The 21289-nt window shown below is 39.2% G+C and overlaps 1 protein-coding gene across 2 annotated transcripts in view; it reads left to right on the top strand.

Moving 5' to 3' along the window:
• RPGRIP1L (RPGRIP1 like) overlaps positions 1 to 20454 on the top strand; it is a 95198-nt gene extending 74744 nt beyond the window's left edge. For both annotated transcript variants that reach the window (XM_059382689.1, XM_059382690.1), the window contains 4 exons: positions 3751 to 3934; positions 11059 to 11143; positions 16830 to 16963; positions 19144 to 20454. In XM_059382689.1, the coding sequence (XP_059238672.1) occupies positions 3751 to 3934; positions 11059 to 11143; positions 16830 to 16963; positions 19144 to 19289 (549 nt within the window). In that variant the 3' untranslated portion in view covers positions 19290 to 20454. The remainder of the gene's footprint in view (positions 1 to 3750; positions 3935 to 11058; positions 11144 to 16829; positions 16964 to 19143) is intronic.
• Positions 20455 to 21289: the final 835 nt, after the last annotated feature.

The raw sequence follows: 21289 nt of genomic DNA, 5'->3' as shown, positions 1-21289 counted from the left end.
TCAATAGTTATTCATCACCAGCTTACCAAAACCGGGAAGACACAGTAAATATTTGTTCAAAGAGAAAACACTAATAATTGCCGCTTCACCTATTTCTGGCAACATACAAAAGATAATCTGAATATATAAAAGATGTTCAATCTCCCTTGACTCTGTATCTTTTACTGACTATTGAGGGCTACTATGTGCCAGATAAAATGTGGAACAGCAGAAGAGTAATAAAAATACAGCTCTGGCCTCCAGGAGCTCACAGTCTCCAGAGAGAGGCAGTTGGGTAAAAAAATCCAGGCAGTATAATGTGACTGAGGGTGCCGTGAGGGTCCAGTGGGGGAACCAGCTTGCTCTGGAAGATTTGTGATGCCATCATAAAAGGACAGCATGGGGCACCTGGGTGGCTCAGTGGGTTAAACTGCTGCCTTCTGCTCAGGTCATGATCTCAGGGTCCTGGGATGGAGTCCCGCCTCGGGCTCTCTGCTCAGCGGGGAGCCTGCTTCCCCCTCCCTCTCTCTCTCTCTGCCTGCCTCTCTGCCTACTTGTAATCTCTCTCTGTCAAATAAATAAATAAAATCTTAAATAAATAAATAAATAAATAAATAAAAGGGCAGCATGTGTGGCCCAGGGCCTAAAATAAGCAGAATTTTGTCGGATAGAGAAGATTTTCGACAGGAAACCTGAGCTCTATAAACAGCACACCCCTGGTCCAGGAAAATGGCTGGAGTGAAGGTTCATCCGTTTTCAAGCAGAAAGGTGATACCTGATTTGTTTTTAGAGGGAGAATTTAGCCACAAGAAGAGTAGTTGCCGCCGCAGACAAGGGATTAGGGCAAGAGTGCCTCACCTCTTTTCCAGCCCTGAAATTAGATCCACTTTGCAGAAAGAAACCACATGCGGTTTTGTCTTCATCTCCCCAGTAGCTGATACAGTGTTGAAATATCATAAGCTTTCAATAATTTGACGAATCGTTGAGGTATTTAAGAAGTAAAATGAACAGGAATGGGTCATCTGTAGGATGTGGTAGGTATGAAAACTGGGGATGGCAGAAGTGGCCCCACAGTCTCCTGGTTGTCTGTGACCAGGTGGATAGGAAGCTGCAGAGGATGAATGGAGTTTGGGGGAAAGGAGAGAATTTGAGTTCATTTCTGTCACTAAGTTGGAGTTGTCAGTTATACGGTTGGAAGTGCTTCCTAATCTTCAAAATTTTAATATATAATCTAGTTGAACTTCCGATGCACAGAGGCGAGAACACACCAGAATTGTTCCGATGTTGAAAAATAAATTGGCTTGCCCGTTAGCCAAAATATATCAGGTTTGGAAAATTCTTTATTCAGAGCATGCTTCCCTAAATACATACAATTAGGATAATTTGGAACTTCTCCCTTTTTTGATGTATTTTAAGTTGGTTTATGCAGTGTAAAAAGAACAAAGAAATGGTAACTTCTGTTTGGAATATTAGAGAATGTAGAAGGACATAGGATAGAGGTAATGAGGTTGGGGTAGGATAGGGGTGGGGGGGAAAACAGTAACAAAAGACTGGACCAGAAGAAAGGAGGTGATGTCATGTGAGGAATTTTAAAGCTCTTTTATTTATTTGTATAATACAGTAGGTTTTCTTTTGGTTTGTTTGGTATTGAAGTTTTGGTTTGTTTCTTCGGCTGTAATCTACTTTCATTTAGAATTAGATTTTTATATATAGTCTTATTTAACAACCTAAATACAATCTTAGAAAAATGCAAGTTTTCATATAGGAATGCTATACTTAATATATTATGAATAAAATAACCAGTCAAATCAATTCAATTCCTCTGCTGTTTAAAAGTTCATTCGCCCCTTCATTGAGTTCCACGATAAACAACTTTAAATTCTTCTTTTCACAATGTAGAAATAAACATGTATATGCCTCTTTTGCCTTTTTATGGCTAATTTCCTTTAATTCTTTTGGGCAGAAATGAAAAGAATGTTTTATAAGAAGTTATTGTTATAACAATTCTGAGTTTTTTCAAATTACAAGTCATGTAAAAGGCTTAATTATGCATCGTGCTGCATTTGAAGCCGAAATGTAAAATGGGTGTTCATGTGTGGTATTTTGACAACAACCATACATTTTAAGGAAAAAATAATATCACTTAAAATATTTTCTTTACCACGTTAGTCTTCGGCAAGCAGAAAAGGGCTTTTCTGAAGTGAGGTTAGACAATGGAGCCAACTTCATTTTTTATGCACGTGAACGGAGAGGGCTTGAGGTTATTAGTTGAAACCGAGTAACCTTTCCAGGCTTTCATCTCTTTCTTTTCAAATTTGAATATGAAAAGCATATTCAAGTCAAAGACCATCACTTTAATGACATTTGGCAGTCATTTGATTTATTAGGTTTTAGAAAAAATTTTCCTTTAAATATTTCATCATACTATGCTAATCCTAGTAATATTGCCAGCTGCAGCCTTGTACCTGTATTAGTGGAGACAGAATGGTGTGGAATTTTCTCTGTCATCCTAGTAAAATTTCCATGAATCTACTGAATAATAAAATAACCTTATTGAAATATTCAGATTTGGGTTTTTAGTTAAAGTGTCTTAGAATACATAATAAAAGAAAATGTCTTTTGAAAGAATGGGGTAAAATTACTTCATCAAATATTGAGGGGGTTTGACAGTAATAGAAATTGTTCTTTATGGGGATATTGTTACAATAGGATAGTTATGCTTTTCAGTTTGATTAATTACATTATATGCTTTGAAACATCTAAGTAATCACTGTGATGAATTTGCACACTGATTTATGTTTGACAGTGAGTTCCTAAAAGTTGGTCATATAGACAGGTCTCAGTTTCAGGATTTTCTAATTATTATTTGAAGTTATGTAATCTACAGTAGCGTGCTTCTGAATTTAGTAAAGAGGGATTTAGTAAAAGGGAATGAAGCACAAATTTAAAATTGTAAGCAACAAACATTTAAGTGAGGGGTTATCTTGGTGTGATCTAATTTTTAAGTCATAGTCTATAGTTTGTTTTAAATCGTTACTGAAGGGAACATGTATGGCTCATTTAGTGATGTCTGTGACACCGAAAATCTATTAAGGATTGAAGTGAAAATTACACAGTAAAACGAATAAATTTTTAGCTGTTAATTCTGTAATTAGAAGGAAATACGTAGTAAATTAGATAACAATTTTGTTTCTTTTGTTTGAAAACATTTCTTACTGAATGAAATATGTTGTGGCAGAATATATAAGAGGATGAACTATAGTTTCTGCTCTCCTTAATATGGATTCATATAGCGACATTTATTAGCATAATAGCTATGAAGTATTCAACAGGCTTTGATCTCTGCATAACCGAAACTTCTCAGGTACTGTAGATTAAATAAAAGCAGTGATAAACATGTACTTCATTACATAGTTTGAAATAAGGCCAACTGATACTTGTCATTCTGAGAGCAATCGGAGATGAAGATCTCATAATCTTCCCCCCTGATAGACTACTAGTGGGGTATTTATAGCCTCAAATGTAAATCAGGAGACTATTGCCATGACACTGTTAACTTCAAACCCTGGGGCATTAGAATCTCATTCTCTCTCTCTCTGTCGTGAATAATCTATCATGTATAACTATACAGTAGTGTACAATGCGTGCCAAAAAAGAAACCCATTGGCCTTCATGTTTTATTTAAAATTGATAGTGAAAAAGAGTAAAGGGGGTTGTGCTCATTTGTTTTATGTTTCTTTGTTGGTTTTCCTGTTTTTGCTCTTTAAACAGCCATCAGAAAAAATTCAGATTGAGATCATAGCTCTAAGCCTTAATGATTCTCGAGTAACTGCAGATGACACTATCCAACGGCTGTTCGTGGAATGCAGATTCTACAGTCTTCCTGCTGAAGAGACACCTGTGTCACTTCCAAAACCCAAGAGTGGGCAGTGGGTCTACTATAATTATAGCAATGGTATGTATGGTTCCTTTATAATTCAGACTTTCGTTTTTGTCTTATCGGTGAAGGTAGCTGCAGGAACAAGGAGAAAGTGTAATTCTCTAATGTTCACATAAAGTCATGAAAGTCTCATCAGAATGGATTAATAAATAAAATAAAGTCAGACCTGTAGCATAAGGATTAAATTTCAAATTTGAATTGAAATTAACTCTTCAAATTAACTTTGAAGTAATACTAAAGAGAAAACAAAAACAGTAGAAAAACAGTGTCTGTAGACATTCCTGCTATTTTATAGTATCAATAGAAAAATGTCACCTGGGTCTACAACTGAACTGAATCAAAAAGTGTAATATTTCACAGGGGAAAAAAGTACTACTAGCTTTTTAATCATATGATTCAAACCATTCAGTGACCTAATATTTTCTACCTTTCTGGTCAATGTCATCTCATGGATGTTTTTACAGTATACACATATCTCTCTCCTAGTGTCTATATGTTCAGTATTTTAGTTGAGTGATATACATTCTTAGAATACCTTTTCATGATTTAGCCCACACATGCACTGATAGCTCCAGGTAGGTTTTCTCTTTGAGGGCTTTATCTATCAGCTAGGTGACATCTAAGTCAGACCCAACTGGTACCCTTTAAATTCTTCGATCAGCCAACTTTAAGATGTTTTAAATAATAGTATATATCAGTGTATGATCAAAGAGGAGTAAAAGTCATCATATCAAGCTGACATGACCCTATGTTAAGAGCCTTAGGGCTTACTAAATTCTAAGGCCATATATTAAAACAAACCATAAAGATGGAGTATTGCATTATCTTTAGCAAAACAGGCCATTTTATGCTAGTTGAACACTAATATTTTTTTCTCACTAGTTTTATAATTGTATTTTAATCAATATATGTAATCGTGCTATTGACTGTATATATATCATGCTACTGATTGATCATGCTTAAGATTACAAATGCTCATGGTTATTTATGCGTGTGCATGTGTGTGTGTGTGCACATGTGCACACACCTGCTATTTTTTGAAGTGTGGTCATAGCTTGAGACAATAATTATGAGTATCTAGAAATCTGTTCTAGTCTTCCCTGTATCCACAGTTCTTATTAGTTATATGAACTTGGGCAAGATGTTTAAATTTCATGGTATCCTGTTTTCTTACCTATTGAATAAGGGGCTCTCTTAGATCCCCTCCAGCTCAAATTCTATAATTCTATAATGACAGATAGGTTGAGAAATCACAGGGGAAATAAATAGTGTGGTCAGGACAAGAATCTGATTCCTCCTTCCACTGACCTGATATAACAGAAACATTTCCAAAAATATTTTTTCAAGCTTCCTAGAGATCTTTTACCTGCAAAGTTTCAGAAAAGTAAACCATGTCAAAATACTATAAGTAATGGAAGAACTGATTAGACAACTAATTGAAATGAAGATACCCAAGCAAAGAGACAACATTTTCTGGCTTTTGTATTATTCTTTTTAAAGGTCAGCAGTAGAATGCTTGGTTAGACTGACAACAAAAGAGCTTTTTAGAAATCCTACATTGAGAAATTTGGCCCGCTACACAACAGATTGTTTTTATTTGCATAAGAAGCGATGCAAATCATTCTGGGGTTACAACCTGTTAACACGTCCTCAAGTGTCCTGCATTTTTAACGTTCATTCTCAGGCTTTGGGGGGGCTTTTTAATTAGTTGGTTGGCATTGACTCAGGTATATTTTTTCCTCTTACTGCAAGATACCTTCCTATCTAATTGGCATTTTAAGAGCTACTTATGTTTCTAATGAATAGTCATCTGAATGCAACAAGAAAACTAATAATTTATTAGAAGTGAATTCTGTAGAAATGTTTACTATACCTTTTCTCAGCTTCTCTTCCTACCTACTGAGATTTGACTATGAGAATTTTAAAGGCTAATTGAAAAGAATTGTAAGTATATTTAAATGCCCTCCTGGTGGGAAGGGAGAGAAATATATATTATGCTTCCAAGCAAAATAATGCTGTTTTTATCTATTATATCTGAAAAATGTAGTCTTAGGTCCTCAGCAAATTTGAGAAGTAAGATTAATCTTGTAGGAGGCTTTATTTTATTTTTCACTTAATTATAACATAGTAAAAATGTTTATTTTTAAATTATTGGATTTACATCACCTTCAGTGCAGGAGAATCTCCTTGAATCTTTCGTTAATAAGTAACTATCTCATCTAATTATTGTAATAATTTGCCATTCACTTGTGACTTGATGTAAAAGGTCAATATAATGTAGACTTACATCTTCCAAATCTTATTAAATGTTAATGAAAGTAATTTTATTTCCAAACTGACTTTTTAATTCAGATGGAAAATCTAAAGGACAATTCGTACACGCTGTCTTCTGTTTGAACACCGCACCAGTTGAGAGGTTGACGGAACCTCACAATGATTTTTACCCCGCATTATGGCTTGAATCCTTTCAAAAGGGATTTGTATCCTGAGGCCTAAATTAGGTACATAAAAAGAGAGGTTTAGTCTAGTGATTCCCACAATTATTTATAGCCTGATTCAGTCTTTATTAAGAGATGTTAATACCAGTTTCACTTACACAAAAAATATATCTTCTTAAGGCTGGAAATGGTGGGGGTGGGGGAGGTTGAATTCACTTGCAAGACATTTGTAGCATGAACAAAACATTTGTGTTTTATCGGGCCTGAAAATTTTGCTTAGAGAATGCTGAGAAAGCAAGAAAATAGTTTGGAAAAAATAAGATTAATGGTAGGTTTGAAGAATGTTGTCTGGGCTGAATAAAGCCTTCTAGGGAATTGACAGTGGGAAGGAAAAGATTAATGAAATCGTCCAAAGTTTTTATGAGATTTATACAGTTCTGGGTCCTTAGTCTCTGAGCACTGAACAGTCTATGTTTTGGAACAAAGTTCAATTTGGAAGATGAAAACAATGCAGAATTTACCTTTTGTCACTAATAGGAAGAGAAATTTGGCAAAGATAAGGATTAGGGGAATGATGACACTCCAACACAAAAAGTTTTCTGAGATTGAAGTTCATCAACCCTTTGTAATTAAGCCGTCTCCATTTCTTCTGCCGAATGACACTGACAAAGAATGTAAGGATTTTTCCAAACTGCAGAAGTGATGGGTTTTTAATGGTACACAATTCAGCATCATCTTGTGTTTTTGGACTACTACTTTGTACCTTTTTTGAGTTATCTGTTTTCAGTAAGTTTTGTCTAAATCCAACAAGTCCTAAACAATTGTCCTTTTTAATGAGAATAAAAGATGAGTAGCTTAATTTTTAGAGAGTTTTGATACTTTTCAAATCACCAGAATTGTCTTTTAAAAGATCTATTTGAAGTTTTGAAACTGTAGGTTTTGTTTCTAACTGTCTAGTTCCAGAACATCAAATGGATGTCCTTAGGACTGTGATCTAGAGGTAGCCCCAGTGTCCCGATTCTCACATGTTCAGCACAAAAGTGTTCACTGGTTGCTGATCCTACTCAAAAATTATGCAAAGGGATGTTGAGCTACACAGTGGTTCTCAGTGTGTGACATCCTGATCAGGAGGAGCAGGAGCTGCTGTGAAGTGAAAAATGCACATTCTCAGGCCCTAACCCAGACCTGCTGAATTGGAAACTCAGGGTGAGCTCGTTAATGTGCATTCTAACCAGCCCTCCCAGGGATGCAGGCGCACATTAAGATGCCTGTATTCTAGGCATTTCTTATGCAGGCAGGAGAGCTGGACTTCACATTTGGTATATGTTTGGAGAAGTAAGCTGATGGGTAAGGAGCTTGAGTTTTTTCAGAAAGGAATTTTTAAAAAGTGTTCAGCCCAAGAGAGTTGTTGAAGGCACCTGGACCAGCTGCACCCAAGCAAGATCCCTTTGTGAAAGAGTGAAAGGAGGATCAGGTGGCTTCCCTTGATAAGGGTGTAGAGCTCTCTCTCTCCCACCTGTGCTGACGATATGGTTGCAGCTTAAACATCAGGAAAAGTTTTGGCTTCATATAGAAGAAGGAGAAGTTCTAGCAAGGAGGTTAGGAAGGTAGGCTCTGGAGGTAGGTTTTGATGGATTCAGAGTCTGGTTCGGCCCTTTTCTCAATAGGTGAGTTTGGGCAAATTATTTACCTTCTTTGGGTCTAGTTAATCATCTGTCAAATGTGGGACAGTATGGTTCTTAACACATGTGATTGCCATAAGAAAAGTATTGAGTGTAGTACTTAGTACTACTTAGTGTACTTAGTGTAGTACTTAGCACATAAATATCGCTCACTAAACGATGGCTGTCACTGTTTGTATCATTGTTAAGAGAACAGGAAATACGGTGTGCTGGCCAGCTGCAAGAAGCAGAAGCAGAAGATGGCCCAACTAGACCATTTTGTTTTTACCAGTTTCAGTGAAAAAGATGTTTTTTTTTTTTTTTAATTTTAAACGAAGAATTGCCATATGGTACAGCAGTTCTACTTCTGTATACTTACCCAAACGAGTTGAAAGCAAGCATTCTGACAGATGCTTGAATACCCATGTTCATAGCAGCATTATTTACATCATTTACAATAGCCAAAAGGTGTTCACAACCTAAACAACCCAAATGTCCATCAGCAGATGAATGGATAAACACAATCTGTATATCCAAGCGGAACATTATCCAGTCTTAAAAAGGAGTGAAATTCAGACACATGCCAAGGATGAGCCTGGAAAAACATTATGCTAAGTGAAATAAGCCAGTCACAAAGGGACAGATATCGTATGGTTCTGCTTAATAAGAGGTACCTAGAAGAGTCCAGTTCATAGAGACCAACAGTGGAATAGAGGTTACCAGGGCCTGGGGGATCCTGAAAAAGAGTTTAGTTTGGGGCGAAGGAAAAGCTCTGGAGCCGGATGGTAGTCATGGTTGTACAACAGTATGAATGTAATGTCACTGAACGTATGCTTAAAAGTGGTTAAAATTATAAATTTTATGGCCACATTTAAAAAATTAAATTAATATGACCAAATTTTTTAAAAATGAAAAAAAATTTTTTCAAGCTATTGAGATTTGTCAGAACTGGCCTAATTTATTTGGAAAACTATCTGCATGCTGGACTTTGAATTCAGTCTTTTTTGTTTTTAATCACTGAGATAACTCATGTCTTCAAATAATGTGGAACATTATAGTTAACAAGAGACTCTACTGTGTATTTGAGAGTTGCTAAGAGTGGATCTTTAAAAAGTTCTTACCAGAAGAAGAAAAAAATGTGTGACTCAGGGAGATAATGGATATTAACTAAACTTATTTTGGTAATCATTTTGTAATATGCACATATTACATATCATATACATATCACATCATTATGTTATACACCTAAAATTAATACAATGTTTTAAGTCAATTTTATCGCAGTAAAACTAGGGGGGAAATTATCCAAAAAATTATCACACACACAAAAAAGAATAATGTAGACCATGATGACCATTAAGCTTTAAAACTCTGAAGTCAAAAAGATATGCTCAACTGCACTTCAAATTGGTGATTAACAACAAAACCAAAAAAAAATTTCCATTTGGCTTGGTGTACTGGTGGCCAGAATGAGTCCAGTCTCCCAGCATTAGTGGAACTCATCTCTTAGAAAACCTTTTTAGCACTGATAAGCAAAGCACTATACTTACAAAATACTCTGAACCCTTTGTCTTTTCTGACTCCTATAAATCTCAGTAACCTGTATAATTAGTCACATTTACTGTTACTGCATCGTGGGAACAGCAACAAGCTAAGAGCTGCTGTGTGACCTTGGTTCTCACTTCTCTTAAGCCCACGCCTAGACAGACACCAATATGTCTCCCACCCTGCGTGCCTAACTCCGTGCCCAGCATGTCAGCTGAGCCAAATGATTAAGTGAACTGTATCATCATTTGAGATTGGACTAAAATTGTCCAGGGAAACATTCTCAGGATGAAATATGTTCATTCCCAGTGGAGTCTGGCTTTGGAATTGTCACGGTATCTTTCACCCTTCGTGTATTTTTGATCAGGGATAGTCTCTAAATTGAGGTCTGGTCACAGGGGACACTTTACCTCCAAAATGGCATCTGAAAAAGAAATGTCTTCAGAAGCTAAGGCATGCTGAATGGCTGCCGAGCTGAGAAAAAATAATCAGGTTGAAAATTGGTGTTTGCTCCCTGAGATGCCATTTTCCCAAAGGGCAGGCACTTATTTACAGTTTTGAATGTTCATCGCCTTCTTCCTGGCGGGACTTTAGATCAGCTATCTCATCTCTTATTTCGGCCTAGTAAAGTCTGGCCACATTCCTTCATGCCAACATGTACCTTTTTTTTTTTTTTTTTTTTTTTTTTTGAAGATTTATTTATTTAGAGAGAGAATGCATGCAAGTGTGAGCAGGGTTGGGGCAGAGGGAGAGAGAGAGAATCCCCAAGCAGACTCCCCACTGAGTGCAGAGCCTGAGGCAGGGCTCCATCCCATGACGCTGAGATCATAACCTGAGCCCAAACCAAAGGTCGGATGATTAACCAACTGAGCCACCCCAGCGCCCTCCCACCCCCAACACACACCATTAAAAAACAAAGACGAACTTCTTGCCCTGAAAACCCTCTCTCTCTTCCCTTCCTTTCCCTCCCCACCCCACCCCAACACCAGCACACGTCAGCCTATGGATTTCCTCAACCCAAGACACCAGATGCTTCTTTTATTGCATGTTGTGGCAGGAAAGAAGGATTAAATTACCGAAGCTGTCAGGAAGGACAAGCTCTCTGCCATACATTATCATTATCACGCGTATCCTGGGTGAGAGAAAATGCAGTAAATCCCTCAAATACAAAGCAATAAAGACTGCTGGCTTTTACCGTCTTGACTGCCAGTGTCATTAACAGGCAGTGACAGCAATGTGGCACTCTTAGATGTTGCTCGTATCCTTTCTGACAGCGTGCACATAAACCCGCCCGTGACATGACTTTAGATCACATGACTGCTCAGATTTGATTCTGGCTTCCAGAGCTGCTTTTCTTTTCCCAGGCATACAAGTGAGGTGGCATGGCTTGTGTCTCTAAAAACAGGTATTCATACATATACAGAATGGTACTAATGTAGCATATTCCTGAGTGACTTCTTTATGGGGATTTTTTTTTTTTTTTTTTTTTGTACAGTGATCTACGTGGATAAAGAGAACAACCAAGCAAAGAGAGACATCTTAAAAGCAATACTACTGAAACAAGAGCTGCCATACAGAAGGTACATTTGAGCACTCTACGTTATTGGATGGTTCCTGTGAAGTAGGTCTCCATAGCGTGGTGTGAAAGAAAGCTCAAGAAGCGGAATCAGAACCCCTGACTTCTCTGATTCACCCTGTGTCCTGGGATGAGTGTGTTTCCTCTTGGTTTCTTTCTTCCTAGAAACAGAGTAGCCCTGCATACTGTGCGGAACAACTGTAAAGATCTGACAGTGCTTTGCACACCAAAACACCGTACGGTGTGTATCTAGTATCCCATTAGAGTTCAAGTTCAAGTTTAACTGTAAAGAGCGTGACACAGTTGCAAGGAGGGTGCCCTCTGGAGCCACGTGGCTTGAGCACAGATTCTTGTTTCATCACTTATAAGCTGACTTGGGACAAGCACCCTCCGCCTCATGTTCTTCATCCGGAAAATGGAGATGATACCAGATAGGGTGGTCAAGAGGCTTCAGGGAGATGATAGAGGTGGGATGGCTAGAATAGGACATGGCACAAGAGTATGGCACAAGATGACATCCTGGTCATCGATGTAAGTAGTAGCAGCAATGTCAATATTATTACATGTACTAGCTCATCAGCCTTCCAGACTCATTTTACTTTACTATCATTGTTTAATTATCCATCATTTCATGTTATTTTTAATGGCTTTTTTTTTTTCCCATATCTGAACAGAAGATTTTGGATTCTAGTTCGGTAGAGTAATAATACCCCTGTAAGAAGGAAAATCCCTGGTCTTAGTAACTTCTTGCTTTTGTGCGAGCTCCCAAGTGTACAGTTTTGAGGAGTTTTGTAAGGCGCTGCCCATCAGCCCGTTTGCTGGCTCTCCTCCCATGGCCAGGGCGGGCCCTTTAGCTCTCGGTCGTCGTCTTCTCCTTGCCTTTGTGGCCCACAGATGACTCCTGGTGCCTCCGAAATAGAGCTCGCCCCTGTTCATCGTAGAAAGAGGCTCAAGTTCTCCCCTTTCTTAGTGAGCATGAAGGGAAAGTTAAAGACATTCTATTTTTCTCTTTTTTTTTTTTTTTTAAGTTTTTATTTTTGAGTAGCCTCTCTACCCAGCATGGGGCTCAGACTCACAACCCCGACACCAAGAGGCACATGCTCCACTGACCGAGCCAGCCAGGTGCCCCAAGACATTCTGTTTTTCTTTTTTCTTTTCTTTTTTTTTTTTGGACATTCTGTTTTTCAAAAGAGCTTGCAAACTAGCATTTGATCTTCCCTTTCAAGAAAGGAGACTGGAATTCTTAGCTCTTGGGATCTGAGAGTAGTTTTTTCATTAACTCCTTAAAGTACATATATCAATTCTTTGGACCTCAGTTCTGAAGAAAGTATGCTAAAAACCTTGTTAATGAGGCTGAAGTTCTGTCTTGCCCAGCATGGTAGGTAATCATTCAGGTTTTACTTATTTACTTTGTATCGTTTGAGCTTCTTTCCAGGCCTCCTCATTGCCATCAGAGTTCCAGGGCTGTCCCAGGTCACCAGTGCTTACACTGCACTGACCATGTCATCTGCCTCTCTGCGGCCAACAGGCTGGGTCCTTACTGTCCAGGACTGAGCTCTGTTTCCATGGGCAAGCGCTGGGCTGGACTTCCCAGTCTTCTCAGTCTGATTGTCTACCTGTGTGTTCACTTTGTTTCTGGAAGGTTAGAACATATTGTAAGTAGCACTCCTCATCAGGGAAGAGCAATTTTGTTTCCTCAGAAGTGGGTATTTTTAAAAGACAGATTCTGCTTTAAACATAGACCTGCCTTTCCTCAGTAGACCTACTTCCTTGTAGCAAAATTGTTTTAAAATTTCTTTAAAAGTCCACAGTAAATGTAATGACTTCCACTAACCCATCCTTGTTTCTCTAAAAATCTCTAAATGACCCCCAGAGACACAAATGTTCATGTCATTTTGAGAAAAAGCAAAAGAGGCAGCAGAGGCACAGAGTGATGACAAGGGATGGGGGCTGAGTACATGCCCAGAGCGCTGCAGTGCCTGCCACTGCCCACTGTGGCAGGAAGGGGGCCATCACAGGACAGAATGGGCACGCCTGCTTTTCTCCCTGACAGTATCATTTTCTTCAGGAGAAAGGGGGTGTTTATTTACATGTTCCCACAGCCAAAAGACAGTCGTTACTCCCATGGGTGTTCTCACCTTTTGCAAAAACTTACAGGTCCTGCTACTTCACATGGTTTAAAGTACCTGCTAGTTTATAAGAACTCATGTTCTCAGGCAGCAGCCCTCTTGAATACTGGAGACAGCTTACAAGGCACAGTTAGAGAAGTTGGCCAGCTTTCCTGACGTGCATACATTTATGTACAACGTATAACGAATTACCTACAGTACCTTTGCGCCTGGCCCTGCCTATGTTTGTGAGTATACAAGTGTCACCTTCAAAGGGACATAACTCCTTGAAGCAGGACTTAAAAATTATTTGAAGTCATCATGTTGACACTGACTTAAGGTTCTTTTTTGGTTTCCTTTCTTTAACCTGTCCTGTTGAGCAGATCCACCATAACCATCAGCATTCCAGTAGGTAAAACTCAGAGGTAACCCTTAGGGTTGTTTTCTATCCTGTCTTATATGAAAAGAAATTATTTCAGAGAATCAAAAATGTTAAACAATATAGGGAGTTTTCGTGCTTTCTGACTTCCTAAATAGCAGCAGGTGACATTTGAGGTCTGGATCTTGATGCCCAGCCCAGGGCCTGCCTCCTCCAGCAGACCTACTTCAAATGAGCCAGGCTTCAACAAGAAGCATTCGTGCAGAGGATCTTTATGATCCCCTACGTAAGCATCGGGAGCGAAATGCTTGACAAGGCGGTGTCCCTGCACTTCCAGGCGTTTCCAGCCCGCTGAGGATGACAGACAGCAACAAGTAAACAAATAAACCAATTACATTTTACAGTAAGTGCTAAGAGAAAGATTAAACAAGTTGCTCACATAGAAAGTAACAGTGACAGCGAGTCTAAGGAGAGGACAGTAAGCTGGATTGTGAGGGGACGAGAGGACCCAGTCCGACCATGAACTGCACAAAGAAGATCTTCGCTGGCAGAGGGAACCAAGGGCCTGCAGGAAGACACAGAGGTCTCTGTCTAGGACCCGGCAAGGGAGGTCAGCAAGGAGAGAGTTCTGCAGGAGGGAGAAGGGGAGGCAAGAGCATCTCCTGAGGTCCTTCCAGTCCCACCTCCCTGCGGGTGTATGATATCTACACCGGCTGTCTGCCCCGATCCTCCAAGTAGCCTGGAAGCCTCTTCAGGACACAGAACAAGCAAGATATCCGCCTCTTTGTTTGGCAGGCGTACAGGTGAAACACAACATCTTATGTGCTGTTGAGCCGAAGCCAAATTGTAGCTTTCAGATTATTTGAGCATACATTCTTCCCTTTTTTGCTTAACTTCATAATTTCTTAATTTCATATTTGACATCTCATTTTGCTCTCCATAGAATTTGAAGCTAGGAGTACCGAATATTGGTTTCTAACCCTTTCCTTGGCATTTAGAAGGGCTCCCCCACCCCCCGCTTTTTGTCTCAGAATTCTCATATATTCAGTGGAGGTAATGGAATGCGTTTGTAAAGTGATAGAGATGTGATCCTTAAATGTGACACGTTATAGGAGGAGAACACTTAACAATATTAGTACAATCTGCCTAGCCTCTATCTTTTCTGTAAGTCTTGTGGATGTAAAATGTGCATCAGATATCACTTGTAATTCCTACTCTTCCAAGCATATTCATTTTAGGACAATTACTTTCATCGCCATTCTTCTTGTTTAACTGACTGATACAGTCATTGTATAATTTGGCAATCACAGTTTTCAGTTGAAACAAGTCTTCCCCATGTCTTCTTTTTCTTTTCTGTTAGAAATGTAGACGCTTAAGCAGCTCTACCTAGATTAAAAATCATAGTAATAAAAGAGCAAACATTTCCTCGATGTTTCCATGTCCCAGGCACTGTTTATATGTATCATCTCATTTGATCCCCAAAAGAGCCCTTCGTGTTCTACAGATAAGAACAGAGAGGTTTAGGGGCTGAGCCTGGGTGGCTCAGTCAGTTAAGCAACTGCCTTCGGCTCAGGTCATGATCCCAGAGTCCTGAAATCGAGTCCCACATTGGGCTCCCTGCTCGGCAGGGAGCCTGCTTCTTCCTCTGGCCTCTCCCCTCTCATGCTCTCTCTTTCCCATTCTCACGTTCTCTCTCAAATAAATAAATAAAATCTTAAAAAAAAAAAAAAAGAACAGAGAAGCTTAGTAATGTGTCTAACATTATACAGCTAGTAGTGGGATAGCTAAATTTGAACTCACAATGGATTCCCTTTAACCATTCCATCTTAATCCCTTTGTTTAATGCATCATGTAATATAGTCATCCACTTACAAATCAGGATCTGTATTCTTCACGATTATTGTGTGAGTAAGTGTTGCCTGTGGTTTCAGGGGAAGGGATTTCTATTTTCTGGTTGGTTTTTTTTTTTTTAAGATTTTATTTCATTTTTTCATCAGAGAGAGAGAGCACAAGCAGGGGGAGTGGCAGACAGAAAGAGAAGCAGGCTCTCCGCTACGCAGGGAGCCCGATGCGGGGCTTGGTCCCAGAACCCTGGGATCATGACCTGAGCCAAAAGCAGACACTTAATTAACCAGCTGAGCCACCCAGGCATCCTGGGATTTCTATTTTCTAATCAAAGTTTATTGCTGGCTGAAAACAGGGTCTCAGTAAAGGAATGAAATGTCAAATGCTTACTTTCAGCAAATTAGTTAAAAATACCTTCATGTTTACCTGTAAGTATTTGGAAAGGATTTTATTTGCACGTATTTCTCAAGGTATGATTTCTCCGAGACTTAGATTTTCATCTCAAAATGTGATCTAAGAAACAAGTTTCTTGTTTGGTTTCTGATTTGGGATAGCTACATTTTGAAAATGGTTAAAATGGTAGTTTACAAGTATCCATGGTTTAAGCTCCCTTGCCAAGACATATCAAAAGAGTACTTAACTGTAAATTCCTGTCATTTGGTCAATCCAAGTGTGTTTGGCCTCAGCACAAGCCACTAATTCAGATCAGTTCCATTGGAACCCTACAATTATGTCTAAAAGTAAAATAAAATTTGGATGCTAGGATTGTAAGTTAAAAGATTGCTGAAGTAGTACAAACATTCCATGTAGCTGTTGGGCAGAGCGACAGTATTTATCTAATGTGACTCAGAATGTTACTGGGGAGCATGGTCCCTGCATTCCAGAGAATGCAGAGAGTTAATAAATTGCTTGGTAGCCACTCTGAAGTTGTACATTTCTACACTCTGAAGTAGAAAATGTTGCATTTCTTTTGAAAATGGTGCCCTGATCTCCACAGTCTTTATTCACTTGATCCTTTTAGCCTTAAAAGTCAATGTGTCACAATACAATCAGATAGTGTGTATTAGAACATCTGGTTCTTCTCTTTGCCTAGTAATTTTCTCAGATTCTAGAGTTAAATGTTAATCTGCACTCAGAAAAGTGGATTTATGTTCATTTGAAGGCTCGGCGTGCTATAATAATTCTAGTAGTTCATGCAATAACTTATCTAACCTCATGTAATTTGCTTTTTATTGGAATAATTGGAAACTTCGAGATTTCATACTTAGTGATAAAACCCCATTTGGGAGTTGTGTTTCATGATGATTTTTTCCTCACTTTGTGGGGATTTTCTGTTTTTTTTTTTCTTCCCTTCTCAGTGTCCGCTTCACCGTGGTCAGTGACCCTCCAGAGGATGAACAGGATCTGGAGTGCGAGGACATTGGCATTGCTAACATTGACCTCGCTGACATGTTTCAGGAAGGGAGAGACATCATCGAGCAAAATATCGATGGTATGAGTGAAAGTATTGCTCAATTTGTACAACAAATGCTGAAATCCAAATTCTTTATTAAAACCTTCTTTTTTGCTGGCTACAGGGACGTTGAGTCCCACATTGGTTGACTCCTTTGTAACTCCAGCTTTTCTTTTTTTTTTAAAGCCGGAAGCTTTTCACTCCCTCCCTCCCTTGCCCTCTCCCTCTGCCTTCCTTTCAATCAACAGAAATTTTAAAATAATTAATTGCACTTCACAAGGAATTGTTCATTTTGTTAGTATTGGGGATGAGTGTGTGACAAAAATGTGGCCATTGGATTTTTTTTTTTTTAATGCTGTTTATGGAAGCTTCATGCTGTCAAGCCTTATTTCAGCCAAGGCATGTTATTCCGAGTCATCATTATGGTGTCTTTTGTAAGGCTTCTCTTTAATTCAGTGCTACAATCCAGTGATACAGCCACTGCAAATGACTCCGAGTCGTAATGGTCACTTACTTCCTAGCAGGATGCAGAGAGGAGAAAAGGATTCCCGACAAAATGTACTCTCCTGGGTTGTTGCCTCAAAGGCATGAGTCCCATCACGGCTTAGTTTCTACCCTCCAGATTCTCATCAAACATACTTGGAACATGCTCAAGGAATTGTGCTTTATGAATCAGCCGTTTAACAGTCATAATGAGGGAGCACCTGGGTGGCTCAGTGGGTTAAATCCTCTGCCTTCGGCTCAGGTCATGATCCCAGGGTCCTGGGATCGAGCCCCACATCAGGCTCTCTGCTAGTGGGGAGCCTGCTTCCTCCTCTCTCTCTGCCTGCCTCTCTGCCTACTTGTGATCTCTGTCTGTTAAGTAAATAAATAAAATCTTTAAAAAAAAAAAAAAAAACAGTCTTAATGAGGATAGCCAGGGCTGTACACAGTAAATGGACAAATGAGGCTGAGTCCTAGTCACATTTGCCAAGTGAGCAGAGCATCTCCCGTAGACTATACACGGCTGATTTCCTCAGCTGTTCATGCATCCAGTGAACACTTATGTGAGCATGTGAGCACCTCTTAAGTGCCAGACGCTGTTCCCCCACAGTTCAGCTGCGGTTCCCGTGTCAAGCTCTCTGTCCTGTATATGTGCCACCTACTCACAGGTCAGCATCAAGCCAGATGATTAACCAAACTGGAAACCTATCCTGGGAAATCTTTCTAAACTACCCATATCTAGCTACATGACAGTTTGTCACAACTTGGGCACAGAAAAAGATGAGAGGATTAAAATATTAATCTAAACCCTCCGAAAGACAACCAGAACCAAGAAAGCCTGAGAAAAGCAATGAAAGTGATCTAGGCTTTATGTTCTTCAGCTTTTCTCCTGTTCGTTCTGGTTAGCAGCCCATCTTCCCATTCTGAGAATCCACGTGTGGCCACACTAATCTTTCCCAGACAGCTCCCGTGGCCGTGTTTTGAAGGAGAGTCAAAAAAATTAAACACTCGGGGGTCAGGTCAGGATTTTAATGCTGTGTTCGGTGCCAGACAGAGCAGTGAAGAAGAGGTGTAAGGAAACTCGGGATCAAGCTGGGGAACCCCTGGTGCCCAATGACCTCCCTGCCTGCTCAGGTCTCCACCCAAGTCATTGTATACCCAGTTATGTTTCAAGATTTCCTTAAAAAAAAAAATTGGGGAGTTGTCGTATCTTATCCCTTCTAGACTTTATTTCTTCTAACTGAGAAATTCTAAGCCTGTGTGGGACTCGTCATCCTACAGCCTTGCCACGAGATCAGCTTTAGGAGCAAGCAGGAGTCTTAAATCCACAGGCAGTAAGTATTCGCACACGTGATAGACCTGAAATGTGTATCTTCCTACATGTAGGACAGGCTTTAATTTACAGATTTTTTTTTTAAGATTTTATTTATTTATTTGACAGAGATCACAAGTAGGCAGAGAGACAGGAAGTGAGTGGAGGGAAGCAGGCTCCCACAGAGCAGAGAGCCCAATGTGGGGCTCCATCCCAGGACCCTGAGACCATGACCTGAGCTGCAGGCAGAGGCTTTAACCCACTGAGCCACCCAGGTGCCCCTAATTTACAGATTTCTGAGGTGCCAGTGAACTTTGGACTTTTAAAGAGCCGTCTTCGTGTTTGCAATTCCCATTTCAGGTAGTCTATCTAAAGAAAAATCTGTTGAATGATAGTAACACTTTTTGGCCATTTTTCTCCCTAGTCTTCGATGCACGGGGAGGTGGTGGACCTATCGGCAAGCTCAGGGTAACCATCAAAGCACTCCATGCCCTCCGATCCGTCTACGAGCAACACAGAGACGACTTGGAGGCTGAAAGAAGCCGTTCCAGAGGCACGTCCTGCTCCTGAGTAAACGTTCACGTGAAAGCTCTGAGAGGAGGTTTCTGTAATTACTCCGGTGTATATAATCTAGAATTCATGGGACACAGGGAGGGGGAGCCCTGGGTTTGTGGTGGTCAAGTTTTGTATCCTTTTCCATCTGTTTATTTTTCTTCAGTTCTCCACCATGGGCAGTACCTCCTCAATAATTTATACCTACATGATAGCATGAGAAAGCCCATTTGCATTTTCAACACTTTCGTATGAAGAACCGACATGCTAGTCCCATTTTTATTTTTAATAAGCAAAAAGGATAAATCTTAGAAAACCTATGAAAAGAAATACTTTTATGTTATCCCTAATCGTCCCACTAAATGGAATGCCTGTGATTAGCCTCATTAAGAGTTTTATACTGTGAAGATTTTATTAGAAGCAATATATGAAAATTACTTGGATTAATGTGTTAATCTTCCTCTTTAAAATGCTAATATCCATTTTATGCACATTAAAGCTCAGTATGCATTTTCTTTGATGCATGCAGTTTCTATCAATTAAATATAAAGAATGAAACTTGGCACCAACTTATTAAATTACTGCAAGTTCTTGGTTTTCTTTCCTAAAAATCACACTTCTTCCCATTTGTATGATTTTTATGGATCTGTAATGGTGATATGGGATCCAGGGATGTGTGTGTATAAAGAGGGGGGATAGACAGGTACATGTATGTATATACATGAAATTCATGTTTTGAAAACTTAGCTTATGATACAGAAAGAAATTATTAAAAGTATGACTCAAATTCTGATATGCTTAGTTAGACCTGAAAGGAATATCTTTTTTTATCGTTTTTAAAATTTACATCAAGCTTGTACAATGGTGGGGTGTATCTGGATAACCAGATCCTCGAAAAGCAGCTCAGAAAGTTAATTTTCTAGCTTTTACCCAATCTCACTGAAGGATTTAATTGATATTTTTAATGGAGCTGTGAATCAATGCTGCAAAGGAATTGTCTCTGGAGGTCTAGGATATAATGCATTTCATTTTTTAATTTACTTTTTTATTTGTCATTTTCTTCAAAGGATTTTTATAGGCTGTGGGTTTTCACTGTTTGCAAACAGGCTATGTTCCTTCTTAAGCATATGTAAAGTATTCAGGGAGATAAGTAATTTATTAAAATCTACCTAATTTGCCGTGATATATTAAATCTCTGCTTCAGTGATCACAGACCATTTCATTTAGAGAATTAGGCATTCCCTCTTTGTGTGATTAAAGCTCTGGAAAATGAGTTCTTTGCTCCTATTTGTGAACATTCAAAGCCTGCTAATGGCAAGAAGATGGAATAGATTATGAGACAATTCATTACAGTTCAACAGAAAAAAAAAAGCAGCTATAATGCAAAAATGCAAGTATGAATATCTGCATATAGTTTGAACCATCTGTGCTCTAATGGCTTCAATAATGACTCTCGTCTTTAGGAGGCTTTGAAATGACATCCGTACAATATTAATTTGTTGATGTACATTGTGGGACCAGTAGAGTACGATCTGACCACAGAAATCTATAAATTCTGTCTCTACCATTGGGCCTCCCTGTCTGGGGCCCGCCATCTCCAAGAAGAATCTTGCTCTCATCAAACTCTGCAAATCTTCATAATAACTCATTCCTCTGGAACCTTCTAGAGACCACAAACATCTGCAGACTAAACCTCTCCAATCCTAGTAAACAGCCACATGTTTGTTGTCACTTCAGCTGGCTCTGAGCTCATCTTTTTGGCCTTGCTTTCTAGCTTTCTTTGGCTTCATGCAGTTACGGTGTCATTAAGGACCATAATATTCCCTGCAGTAATTTAAAACAGCCGAATTATACCCTGGGGTTAACTGAGTGGTTTTTGAGACATTTATTGTGGTATTCTCCCAGGAGGTTTGTATTATTGTTTTAAAACGTTACATCCCAAACTAAATACTCTTTCTGCAGGGAAAAGAACCGGATTGCACTGACTTCTTATGATCTTTAAGTAGAGAGGGGGAGTT

Source organism: Mustela nigripes, chromosome 17 (assembly GCF_022355385.1).
Source record: "Mustela nigripes isolate SB6536 chromosome 17, MUSNIG.SB6536, whole genome shotgun sequence".
Classification (NCBI taxonomy): domain Eukaryota; kingdom Metazoa; phylum Chordata; class Mammalia; order Carnivora; family Mustelidae; genus Mustela; species Mustela nigripes.
Note: the sequence above shows the minus strand (reverse complement) of the source record. Positions and strands in the feature narration are given on the sequence as shown.